This window comes from Dendropsophus ebraccatus, chromosome 11, assembly GCF_027789765.1.
Source record: "Dendropsophus ebraccatus isolate aDenEbr1 chromosome 11, aDenEbr1.pat, whole genome shotgun sequence".
NCBI lineage: Eukaryota > Metazoa > Chordata > Amphibia > Anura > Hylidae > Dendropsophus > Dendropsophus ebraccatus.
This window is the reverse complement of record NC_091464.1, coordinates 11,347,104-11,360,783: the sequence shown is the minus strand read 5'-3', so window position 1 is coordinate 11,360,783 and position 13,680 is coordinate 11,347,104. Positions and strand designations below refer to the sequence as shown.

At 45.2% G+C, this 13,680-nt stretch overlaps 1 protein-coding gene across 2 annotated transcripts in view; it reads left to right on the top strand.

Moving 5' to 3' along the window:
• The window catches only part of SRGAP2 (SLIT-ROBO Rho GTPase activating protein 2), a 106,416-nt gene that overhangs the window by 80,865 nt on the left and 11,871 nt on the right, over positions 1-13,680 (top strand). For both annotated transcript variants that reach the window (XM_069946268.1, XM_069946269.1), the window contains 7 exons: positions 1,405-1,489; positions 4,348-4,375; positions 6,589-6,619; positions 7,927-7,987; positions 8,083-8,160; positions 9,216-9,350; positions 13,028-13,133. In XM_069946268.1, the coding sequence (XP_069802369.1) occupies positions 1,405-1,489; positions 4,348-4,375; positions 6,589-6,619; positions 7,927-7,987; positions 8,083-8,160; positions 9,216-9,350; positions 13,028-13,133 (524 nt within the window). The remainder of the gene's footprint in view (positions 1-1,404; positions 1,490-4,347; positions 4,376-6,588; positions 6,620-7,926; positions 7,988-8,082; positions 8,161-9,215; positions 9,351-13,027; positions 13,134-13,680) is intronic.

Genomic DNA, 13,680 nt, shown 5'->3' with positions numbered 1-13,680 from the left:
TAAAAAATTGTGGCTCAAAGACTGATCCAAGTGGAGCCATAGACTCGCGACAGCTTCTAAAAATACCATTTCACAGATGTGCACAGTCCATATGGTCCATACTCCATATGTCAGCATGCACACATCGTCACTAAACGGAGGAACGGAGGTGAACGGAAATCCCTGTAACCCAGATGACTGTAGATAAGTCAAAGTTGGCCTGATCAGTCGCAGAAGGCGATGAGATGTCTCTGCTCATCATTTCAATCCCAACTCCCTCTAAAAACCCCAGAGTCATTACAGGACTGAACAGGAGGGAAGAAGCTGTGGTCTCTTTGTCTTGCTTCTCCTGCTCCCCTACGCAGAAAAAATAAGAAAGTCAAGCTTTCCCTCCTGCTTCCTGACTTATATTGCCGCTATTCTGAAGTCATTGGAAAGATTGTGAGCTTTAAAGGAGATGTCCCTCAAAAATAAAAAAAATCCGTGTAGGCAGAGGTTGCAGGAACGTAATAAAGAATGTATACTTACCTGTCCCCGTACCCCTGTAGCACCACCTTCATCGTTCCTGGACAGCTGCCGGATGTCATTTTCTCCCAGCTTCCTTGTATGTTCCGTCTGATGGATTGCCCGCTCAGCCAGTCAGTGACAGCAGCTGTGTCCCGCCCCACTCACTGATTGGCTGAGCAGGTAGTCCATCAGTGGAAGAGTGACGTTGCAGGAAGCCGGTGGCTGCCAGATATCAGTAAGGCATTGGTGCGGGGGCACAGGGATGGGTAAGTATACATTCTTCATCATGTTCCCGCACCCCCCTTGCCTACATGTTTCCTATTTTTAGTGCGACTTCTTTAAAGAATTGCCAGGACTACAATATAAGGGACAGAGCTATGGTTATATTATGGAGATTGATGTATTACATGCGTCCTTGGCAGAGATCGGTATAGAGTAGATGGATGGCTGTAATCCACAACATGGCGGTCAGAAGGAATTTTACCGCTTCCAATAGTCGCACCTAAACTTTCATATCTTTTATCCATGCAAAAAACAAAAGCTGTCTGAGCCGCCGGGCCTGACGGATCCAGAATACCAGAACGAATCCCACAAACACTTTTCATTTTGAAGGTGAAAATGTTTTTCCAATTCCCTTATCAAATTAGTCTGGGCCCTCGGCCTCCAGCTGGGAGTCTATTTCTGGATTCCGCCTGACTATGAGGAGCTCTGCCTGTCTATATGATATTCCTCACCTTCACAGCCACCTATTCTTCTTCTTACCGGGTGAATAGGAAGTGTCGCCTTAAGTGCCGGCCATGGGAATATTCTAAAGCTTTGAAATTAATTAGAAGTTTCTGGGTCAGGTGTAATAGCTGTGGGCAGCGCGGGATCTGATTGGACGACGCTGATGAATTATTGCTTCTTTGTTCTCGGCAGAAAATGAAGGAATTCCTGGAGGGACGAAATTTGATTACAAAACTGAAAGCCAAGCATGACATGTTACAGAAGTCCCTGGGAGAGTGTGAGTCTGGCACAAGCAATTTCTTATCTTCATCTGGGAGCGGGGTGGGGAGGGACGCCTATCCGTCACATCGGCAAGGTCAGTGGGAATCTAGAGTGACTGTCTGTGGGAGTCACCTGGTCAGTGATTGAGAACAGGTTTGTCAGATTCCACCTCCAAATCACTGTCTGCAATAATAAGTATGTCCAATTAATTTTTTTCTGAAATTGACCACCATCTAATATTTTGCCAGTGATGTCCTATGTCAGCTTCACCTTTACCCCTACTTTGTCACTAATACCTCAAATTTTGGTACTAGATTATAGTTGTTATTATTATTATTATTATTATTATTATTATTATTATTATTATTATTATTATTATTATTATTATTATTATTTTAATAATTATTTTAATAATTATTATTATTTTAGAGAGGCGCTGTTGCAATTTCTTTCTTTCTTTCTTTTTTTTTTTTTTTTTTTTAAAGAAGTCAATAGGGGTTGTGATCAGAAGCAGTTTTGCAATATACTTGCTTTATTTTTTCATGTTTAAATCCATGTTAGGGTGCCTTTACACCTACCGGATCCACAGCGGATCTCACTTCTGCGAATTTGGAGCGAGATCCACTGCGGATCCGGTACCATTCACCCTAATGATAGCACATTGACATCCCGCTGTGAGTATGAGCTTTAACCCCCTGATGCCCGCAGCTCCGCCGCATCCCCGCCTCCTGCAGCTCCACCGCTGCCCCCATCAGCCCCGGCGACTGCATCTCCAATCGCCACCCGCACGCATCCTCGATCAACGCCCGCATCCCCCATCATCTCTGCAGCCCATCTGCATTCCCGATCATCCCCGCAGCCGGCACGCATCCCCGATCGCCCCCCGCATCATCCCTGCAGCCCGCCGCCGAGAGCATACATTACCTGCTCCTCGGCGCAGCTGCTGGGATGATGCTGCGGGGATGATCTGGGATGTGTGATGGCTGCAGGGATGATGGGGGATGCGGGTGGCGATCGGGAATGCGTGATGGCTGCAGGGATGATGGGGGATGCAGGCAGCGATCGAGGATGCGGGTGCCGGGGCTGATGGGGGCAGCGGTGGAGCTGCAGGAGGCGGGGATGCAGCGGGGCTGCGGCCATCAGGGGGTTAAAGCTCATACTCACAGCGGGATGTCAATCCCGCTGCGGGTATGTGCTATCATTAGGGTGAATGGTACCGGATCCGCAGTGGATCTCGCTCCGAATTCGCAGAAGTGAGACCCGCTGTGGATCCGGTAGGTGTGAAGGCACCCTTATACATTTAGCCGCTAAGTGTCTCCCTTCACTGCATATGTGTTTGTCCAAAAGAAGTAGCAGAGAATCTTGGATGTGCTCGCATTGTATGGTCAGCTCTCCTGTCACACAGCACAAAAACCTGCGACAAAAACCTATAACTGCACAGTGACATTCTACTGACTGAATTGTTACATAACAAAGAGCGTTGTCTCCTGGTAAGCTGCAGAGCTCAGAATAGAATTAGGATAAGTTAATAATATAATTAGCCTTAGTTAATTGCTCTCAGCTGATATACAACCTGCATGATGGACAGGCATCTCTCCTTGTGTGAGCGCACAGAGGACGGGGACTTCCTGGGTTTGGTCCAAATATCAGCAGGAGGGAGCATGGAGCACAGTTTGGCCGGTTGTATAACATTAATTTAAACATAGAAAGCATGCAAAAAGTAAAGCAAGTATTTTGCAAAACTGCTTGTGATCACAACCCCTGTTGTTTGCAGGTCATCTTGAGAAAGTTATACAGATTTGTAATTTATTTCTATTTAAAAATCCCCAGTCTGTCCAGAGCAGCAGCAAATCCCCATAGAAAACCTTTCCTGCTCTGGACAGTTCCTGACATGGACAGAGGTGGCAGCAGCGAGCACTGTGTCAGACTGGAAAGAATACACCACTTCCTGCAGCAGCTGATAAGTACTGGAAGACTGGAGATTTTTAAATAGAAGTAAATTACAAATTTATATAACTTTCTGACTCCAGTTTATTTGAAAGAAAAAATTATCCTGAATTCTGTGTAGTTGAATAGTTAACTGATACAAATTAAGGAACTAGTATAAGTGACTTCTCGTTCATGCTGCCTGATTGAGTGATTGGGGCAGTCCCCAAAGACTTCTGCCTGCCCCTCAGGCCTTGATTAATAGGTATCCCCTTATACACAAACAGGTAGAGCCACATCAGTCATACCTGAGGTCAGGTGGCCACACTCATGACTTGTGGTTCAGGCAGCATGAAAGTAATAATTTTTATTCCGCTGCGGATATGTAACCCAGCCCCTTTAACCCCCGCAGCCCCGGCCTGGAGCATACATTATCTGCTCCATGCTCCTACTTGTTTCGGGGCCTCCCAGCATCTCCCTGCGATCAGTCAATCAGTGCGCTGCCCCACCGCAGCACACTGATTGGCTGACCGCCGGGAGGCTCCCAAGCAAGCAGGAGCCTGGAGCAGGTGATGTATGCTCCAGGGCAGCCCTGATTGGCTGATGAGGAGCGAAGGGAGCTTCACACAGCCGCCAAGCAGGTAATGTATGCTGTAGGCGGCAGGGGGTAAAGGGGCCAGGTCACATATCTGCAGCGGATTGAAAATTCTGCTTCGGGTATGTGACCCTATAGGCCTTCACTATACCAGGATCCCCAAACTCGCAGAGTGAAATCCGCTGCGGATTCGGCACGTGTGAAAGCACCCTTAAAGAGATCTTGAATAATCCTAAATATTATATTGTTATGTGAGGCTTCCTCACCCAGACATGCATTGCGTTATTTCAGACGTAATAAAGCCGTGTAATGTTCGCTAGTAATTATTCTTCTATTATATTTTGTTTTGTCAGGTCAGCGCACAGACTGCTCCCTCGCCAGGTTAGTACTTACCTATGTCTGGAGACAAGGCTATACTAATGGAATTGGAATCTGCTGCAATTCAAATCACAAACTGCAGACATTGTTAGGGCAAGGAGACACACAACTGCGTTCCTAATGCTGCGTTTACACGTAACGATTATCGTGCGAATTTGCGCGATAACGATCGAATTCGAACGATAATCGTACGTGTAAACGCAGCGAACGATCAAAGGACGAACGAGAAATCGTTCATTTTGATCTTTCAACATGTTCTCAATCGTCGTAAATCGTTCGCAAAAATTTCGCAGATCGTACCGTGTAAACAATCGTCGCGAAAGTCCAGCCCCCTGCAGCCCGGCCCCCCACAGCCCGGCCCCCCGCTCATCCGCAGCACCCCCGCCGCCCCGGCCTAGAGCATACCTTACCTGCTCTGCGTAGTGGGTGTTCAAAATTCCCGGCTCCCCTCTTCAGTGCATTGATTGGCTGAAGAGGGGAGTCAGGAATTTCAAACAGCTCCTCTTCAGCCAATTAGTGCTGCCGTGCATGGATTGGCTGAAGAGGAGCTGTTTGAAATTCCTGGCTCCCCTCTTCAGCCAATCAATGCACTGAAGAGGGGAGCCGGGAATTTCGAACACCCGCTACGCCGAGCAGGTAAGGTATGCTCGTGGCGGGGGTGGCGATCGGGCCCGCGGGCATGGTGATCGAGCCGGCGGAGGGGGGGGCTGTGGAATGCTTGGCCGGGCTGCGGATAAGCAGGGGCCGGGCTGTGGGCGGGGGGCCGGGCTGTGGGCGGGCGATCTTAAAACGATCGCAAAACGATTTTTCCGTACGATATATCGTACGGTCTAAATGCTGATCGTTATTTAAAAAAAAAAACGGTACTCCGACATCGTTAATCGTGCGATCAGGCCAATTATCGTCCCGTGTAAACGTAGCATTAGAAAACACCTATAGATTCTGGATTCTCATAATATACGTCCTATACCCCAAAGAAAAACAAGGATAAGGGGGGGAAAAAAAGGAGATTACCGAATGGCAATTGAAACAGAACTAAACACCTATGAAACCCATCCGATATTCAAATAACCAAAATATATCAATTGAATTAATCAGAAAAGTTTATTGTTGAGAAATATCGCAAAAAATAAATAAAAACTAAAGACAAAATTTAAATATAAAAGCAAATAAAGACCTGGGAGGTGGGAGACCAAGCATGAGGGGAGGTATATGTTTACAAAATAAAGTGCAAGTGCATATGTACAATACTCATGAATTTTCAGTATACAGCCCGGTTATATGCATATTATAAAGTGCAAGTGCTTAAACATGACCAAAAACACAAGCTGCATAGCTAAATCTGATAAAGTATAGGCAAGTGCACATAAACAACATTACCCAGGGATATCATTCCCAGCCCCTCAGGACTCCCACCTCACACTCCTCCAACGCCGTTTCGCTATTCGCTTCCTCAGGGAGTCGCATTAGCCTGCGAGGTGCTGAGGACTGGACTGCCTTCTCGCTCCCCCTTCCTTTGCCTTCTTGAATGACAGGCAGCTGGAAGCTGAATCCTGCTTTCACACCTGTGCACCATTTTGTATTTACAACACAGAAAAGAGATTAGAAAACACAACAGTGGCCTGTCAACAAGGATGGGAGGGGGAGTGAGGAGATGTTACTGCCCTTGAAGCATCGGGAAATGTCTCTTGACTCTTTAGACCAGAGAATAAAAATATATTTCTAAGGGCTGATAATCTATGTAAGTGATCGCCGATCCTGGCACTTCTGAGACGTCTCTGAAGTGACAAGCCACTTAGCAAATCACTGGCCAAGATGGGACAGAGCCACAGCCTGTGATTGGCTCAGCAGCCTGTCATTGCAGAGACAGCTTCTGAGGCTTCAGCAGTGGCTGTGGTGAGCTGGGGGGAGCGTGTAGAGATAAAGTATAGCTTTATTATTTTCTCTCCACTTTCATTGGCCACCGAAGTGATGCATGGTTGGCGGACAAGAATTTTTAGCCAGGACCAGAAGGGACAATCAGCCAATGATCGTTGTCCTTATTACGCAGAGCATCAGCCTGATGCAGCAGTTTATCACTCTGTGTAAGTTCTGGAAGCACAGACAGATATATGAAAGGTACCATGTGTCTCTTTGACCTAACAGCATCCAAAAGTCTCTGCAGTTTAGAATATGAACAGATTCCCTTTTTAATATCTTACACTTTTGTCTTTTAGTGGTCGGAGAATGTCTACTCTACGGAAGCAGGTGAGAAGGCGTGTGATACGGATGTATGGCAGCTGATCCATTAGTGTCTGTCCTGTATGATCTTTAGTTCCAGTCTACACTGAACTGTCTGCTTCCTCAGTCAACCATATGATGCTAAGGAAGTTCTGTGCAGGGGTCCTGTTATTAGAACAGGGCTTGTGCACGGAACTCGCTGGGCGTCGTATGGTCGTCTCTATAAGGTTCCCCATCCCTGCCTTAAAGCGATAGCTACAACTCTTTGCTACAGAGTAAGGGCCCTATTCCACCGGACGATTATCGTTCAGATTATCGTTAAATCTAAACGATAATTGTTCGGTTGAAATGCAGTTAACGATTAACGACCGAATGAGAAATCGTTGATGGCTTTATAAGACCTGGACCTATTTTTATCGTTGCTCGTTCCCAAAACGTTCGCAAATTGTTCGCATTGAATAAGAGGTCGTTCGCAGTACATACGGACGCAATAGCGAAGAAAAAACGATCGCAAATACGATCATAAGTAATGATTATCGTTCCATGGAAATGAGTGAACGTTTTCAGGTCTTTTGTAATAGCGGGCGTTTGAGATCATTAATTGTTAATGATTATGCGAACGATAGTCGTGCGGTGGAATAGGGCCCTAACTATCCATGATGATGATATATAGGAGCGCGGCCTCCATTTCCTAGCTCTGATATACTTCTCCTCTTATTTATTGCCTGTCGGTGTCTGTATAATTCCTGAGCTTTATACCTGTAACCAGATCAGCCCTTAATCTTGTTTTCCTAGGACACATCGTCTAATGTGTAACTGTGTGTTAATAGGCTTATGGTAAATCCAATTTTTCATTCGGCCTGTGTCGGTACTCTGCAGATATTATAGTAATGTTATAAGTGGAGGCTCCAGCCTGAGCTCAGTACTCTTAGATGTTACTCGTATACCAGGCTGTATACAGTACAGTAACAAAGCTCTATACATTGGGAGCCGCAAATACAATAATAAAGGCAATACTCACCTGCCACACTCCCTTGGAGGTCTCCGTGTAAAGTCTTCCGATTCCCCATCTCTGGCTACTAGTGATGGCCGCTCAGCCAATCACAGTACACCACTGTAGCTGGTGGTTGACTACATGGGCCATCACCGCCGAGGGGCATCCATGTAGGAACTAGCTGTCAAAATGTTTAACATGAGAGCAGAAGACTTCACAGGGTTCCCCCAGGGACGTGTGAGTATAGGCTTTTTATTAGTTTCTCTGGGGACTCAGCAATGTATAAGCGATTTGTAGTGTCCGGAATACCCCTTTAATGCTCCCGTTTTTTTTATTCCAGGATGCCAAGCAACCCATCCCCCTAGTGGTTGAGAGCTGTATAAGGTTCCTCAGTCGTCACGGTATGTGATTTCTCAGAAGTCTCCAGATCATCCTTTGTTCCAGAACTCTCTTCCTCCTGTATAAATCACTATCCACCCTTTTAATCTTTCGACAGGTCTTCAGCATGAGGGGATATTTCGGGTGTCTGGCTCCCAAGTAGAAGTAAATGATATTAAGAATGCATTTGAGAGAGGTGTGTGCCATTTCTTAAAACACATTGCATTAAGTTTCCCCCCCCCCCCCCAAAAAAAAAAAAAAAAATTGCATACATTTATTAAGGTCACACGGCCGTGGCTGTTTTTACGGTCAAGAAACATTCCTATCAGGAGGCTTCAGAAAACCATCAGTGTTTTCTTGCCTTAAAAACTAATTACGGGAAAAATAGTCATACTTACCGGCTGCAATGGTTCTCCTCTCCGGCTTTTTTATTTCTCTCTTCTGGTACTGCATGCGGACAGGTGACACAGGAGTACTGGAGGGATGCCTCTTGTAGCTGGTATGATGCTGCCTCCAGCCACAAGAGTGATTGACAGGATCAGAAGCCAATGGCTCCCAGCCCTTTCACAGCGCTGCAATTAACTAAAGAGCCAGGAGCAGCGTCAGCACCCGGTGGCATTTGTCCGGGCTGCCATGCAATTCTGGACAGTTTCCGTATGTGCATCCACAATGGTTAATGCTCCCATAAGGGTCTACACTTTCCTGAGCTATTTTCCGGCACAGACACCCTTCAGGAAAAATCCCGAAGGGTGTCCATGCCCAATAGGTCCCTACTTGTCTGGAAATTAATCAGGGAATCCGGGTAAATTTTACGGACGCTTTTACGGTAGCTTTAGATAGCAGTACTGCCAGTGAGCAGCTAAGATTGGTTTCGGAAGAAGGTAATTAGATCTATGAAAAGGCATAAATACTACATCCTAAGAGGCGGCTAAAAAGTTTCCAACATAACCCAAACTAAAGAATTGATGTATTGGGATAAAGTCACATTTGCACATTCTGTTGCTGCACTTTTTAAAAAACTTTTTATCCTAAAACTGTTAAGTCCCGCTAAGAGGTGTAAAGGAAGGAGTCCATGATGCAGGCAGGGTTGATGTAGAAAGAACTATTGTGCTGGGACCAGTTTTCTTTTCTTACGGTGAATCGTCAGAGATTTCCGCTCCCGTCCCAGTCGTCGCGAATAGTCACATGAAGGGGACTGTCTTCCAGTTTTTGCTAGGTGTGAGCTCCCCCCTAATCTCTGTTTTATGGCAGGCGAGGACCCTCTAGAAGAAGATCAGAATGACCACGATCTGGATTCTGTGGCCGGGGTTCTCAAACTTTACTTCCGCGGGCTGTCAACACCTCTTTTTCCTAAAGAAATCTTCCATGACTTGTTAAGCTGCGTCTGTAAGTACTACTTCTCTATCTGTATCTGTGCCAAAGCAAACTGTACTCACCTGTTTAGTCCTCATCCAGCCGCTCCTGGCCAGGCTTTGCTTACTCAGCTGGAGAGACATCCCTGGCCTCAGTGGTTATGTGGTCTTGGATTGATTGCAGCCATAACATGGGTATATGAGCACGTCATCATTGCAGCCAAGTAAGTGAAGGCTGACAAGGAGAACTAAAATGGTGAAGCGGCAGGGATTAAACAGGTGAGTATAACTTTGTTTGTTTCATCCCAAGCATTGGGGAAATTTTTATTTAGGTTGGACTACCCCTTTCAGGTGGTTTCAGAATAATTCTGAAATTCAGAATTGTGGATAATGGCATAAATGCTTGAGAATTCAGTGTCCCTTTAGAGGGGCAGAGGTATATGTATAGAAGATGTATACACTTGGGGACATTTATGATAGCTGGGCCACTAGCGTACGCCAGGGAGCAGGCCCAGTTTCGCCCTTTTCCCCCACTTGCCTGTTAAGGAGTTATATCCAACATACTGGATATGACCAGCACTTCCCAGCCGCTGTTAAGGAGAACCTGATGCTCTCATGCTGCCCAAACCATGGCAGACAGTGTGTTAACATGATATACAGGAATTGAGTAACTAGTCATTGCGGCTGTCCCTGGAGGCTGCTCCCTCTCAGACAGCCTTGAGTGACCTATCTCCCTACACACACATATAAGGAGAGAGACATGTCACATAATCGGTACGCAACTTTTTTTCTTTATAGATAGATAGATAGATATAGTATTTCAAGTTAACTGGTGTCAGAAAGTTATATAGATTTGTAATTTACTGCTATTTAAAATTCTCCAGTCTTCCAGTACTTATCAGCTGCTGAGTGTCCTGCAGGAAGTGACGTATTCTTTCTAGAGATGAGCGAACCTTGAGCATGCTCGAGTCGATCCGAACCCGAACTTTCGGCATTTGATTAGCGGTGGCTGCTGAAGTCGGATAAAGCCCTAAGGCTATGTGGAAAAAATTAGAGCTTTATCCAACTTCAGCAGCCACCGCTAATTAAATGCCGAAAGTTCGGGTTCGTATGGACTCCAGCATGCTCCAGGTTCCACTCATCTCTAATTCTTTCCTTACTGACAGTGCTCTCTGCTGCCACCTCTGTCCATGTCAGGAACTGCCCTGAGCAAGAGAGGTTTTCTATGGGGATTTGCTGTTGCTCTGACATGGACAGAGGTGGCAGCAGAGGACACTGTGTCATACTGCAGAACATACAGCAGCTGATAAGTGTACTGGAGATTTTAAATAAATTACAAATCGTATAACCTTCTGACACCAGCTGATGTGAAAGAAAGTACCCCTTTAAGGCCAGCAGGGTCCGCTCTCCATGACTATTTACTCCATTATTGGTGGCTTTTAAACCCGCGTTAGCACACCTTTTCTCTGTTTCCTGATGCTGGCGGTTCAGGCTGCATGAAACAACTTTCAGGTTCTTTTTACTTCTATGGGACCTGGACTAGATGTCCGCTGCTGAAGGTGAATTAAGACCTTAACTGAAAACGTAGGAATCAAAGCACAAAGTGCGTCAGATACAGAACATACATATCCATCCATGTCATCCATCCATACATATCATCCATCCCATATCCATCCATGTCATCCATCCATATCCATTCCATATCATCCATCCCATATCATCCATCCATACATACATATGATCCATCCATCCATACATACATATCTATCCATCCGTGTCATCCATCCATATCATCTATACATATCATCCATGCATATCATCCATACATACATGTCATCTATACGTATCATCCATCCATGCATGTCATCTATACGTATCATCCATCCATGCATGTCATCTATACGTATCATCCATCCATGCATGTCATCTATACGTATCATCCATCCATGCATGTCATCTATACGTATCATCCATCCATGCATGTCATCTATACGTATCATCCATCCATGCATGTCATCTATACGTATCATCCATCCATACATGTCATCTATACGTATCATCCATCCATCTATACGTATCATCCATCCATGCATGTCATCTATACGTATCATCCATCCATCCATACGTATCATCCATCCATACATGTCATCTATACGTGTCATCCATCCATGCATGTCATCTATACGTATCATCCATCCTTGCATGTCATCTATACGTATCATCCATCCATCCATGCATGTCATCTATACGTATCATCCATCCATGCATGCATGTCATCTATACGTATCATCCATCCATCTATACGTGTCATCTATCCATACATGTCATCTATACGTGTCATCCATCCATGCATGTCATCTATACGTATCATCCATCCATCTATACGTGTCATCTATCCATACATGTCATCTATACGTGTCATCCATCCATGCATGTCATCTATACGTATCATCCATCCTTGCATGTCATCTATACGTATCATCCATCCATCCATGCATGTCATCTATACGTATCATCCATCCATGCATGCATGTCATCTATACGTATCATCCATCCATCTATACGTGTCATCTATCCATACATGTCATCTATACGTGTCATCCATCCATGCATGTCATCTATACGTATCATCCATCCATCCATGCATGCATGTCATCTATACGTATCATCCATCCATGCATGCATGTCATCTATACGTATCATCCATCCATGCATGCATGTCATCTATACGTATCATCCATCCATGCATGCATGTCATCTATACGTATCATCCATCCATGCATGCATGTCATCTATACGTATCATCCATCCATCCATGCATGCATGTCATCTATACGTATCATCCATCCATGCATGCATGTCATCTATACGTATCATCCATCCATGCATGTATGTCATCTATACGTATCATCCATCCATGCATGTATGTCATCTATACGTATCATCCATCCATGCATGCATGTCATCTATACGTATCATCCATCCATGCATGCATGTCATCTATACGTATCATCCATCCATGCATGCATGTCATCTATACGTATCATCCATCCATGCATGCATGTCATCTATACGTATCATCCATCCATGCATGCATGTCATCTATACGTATCATCCATCCATGCATGCATGTCATCTATACGTATCATCCATCCATGCATATTATCCATCCATACGTATCATCCATCCATCCATATTATCCATCCATACGTATCATCCATCCTTCCATGTCATCTATACGTATCATCCATCCATCCATCCTTCCATGCATCCATACGTACATGATACTGGAATATCCCTGTAAATGGAGGCCCGCTGCTGTATATACAGTACGACATACGCTGATCACTAAGTAAAAGAAACAATCAACTCCAGTAAAAGAGTTAATCTGCATGTCTGTTCCTGGTAATGGGTTTTACAGGTCATTTCCCCAGAGAACTGAGATGACCTAATAAGAGGGATGTATTTGCGGATGGGGGAGGGGGGTGCTGGGAGGAAAGCGAGCCAAGTGATGACTCCATGAGTCAGGAAGCCGATTGAAGTGGCAATGTCTCATCATCTTGCTGTATAATTGAGGAAGTCCCTTGATGTGGAGATCCATCGTGGTGAACGCTTCTCCCATCTGACGGCCGATCTGTTTCTGGGTGCTGTAATGGTTCTTCTGAATCCTATAGAAAATGCTGTGACTAACGTCTGCTTTCTGTTTTCCAGCTATGGACAACATGCAAGAGCGTGCGGCTCACATCCGCAAGGTTCTCCTCTGCCTCCCGTCTCCCACGCTCGTCCTTATGAGATACCTCTTTGCCTTCCTCAATCAGTGAGTCTAAAATGAAAAAATGGAAAAAAACAAGGGCACGGGCGCCTCGTGTCTTATTGTGGCAGAATGTGTGAAGAAGAAGAGTGAATGATTACACTCACCTATGAGCCCCTTGGGCTGTATGCATATAACCCCACCGGGGTAACTGGAAATCCGTCGGGTTGGAGTGGTGATGGAAAAAAGGGGACTGCAGCCAGGTGTATCAAAAACGGGATACTCCCACAGAGGGGGCCCGTAATATGGTAGATAAAAAGAAGAAAAAAATAATGATACTTGCAGATGGCGCTGTCCCAAAATAATCCAAGATTACACCAGGGTAGTGAAAATGAGATCCATATTTATTGTTCAAGCACAATGTTTACGCGTTTCAGGAGTTAAGTAATCTCCCTTCCTCAGAACAGTGCATAAAGTACAGTCCAGTAACATAGTCATTTAAATAGGAGAAACACCCGCCAAAACCACCCATTTCCCGAGGGGAGGGGGAGGGAAAGGAGGGGCATACAAGAACATAATAAAACTAACATAACAAATTATAAAACAGCAATAC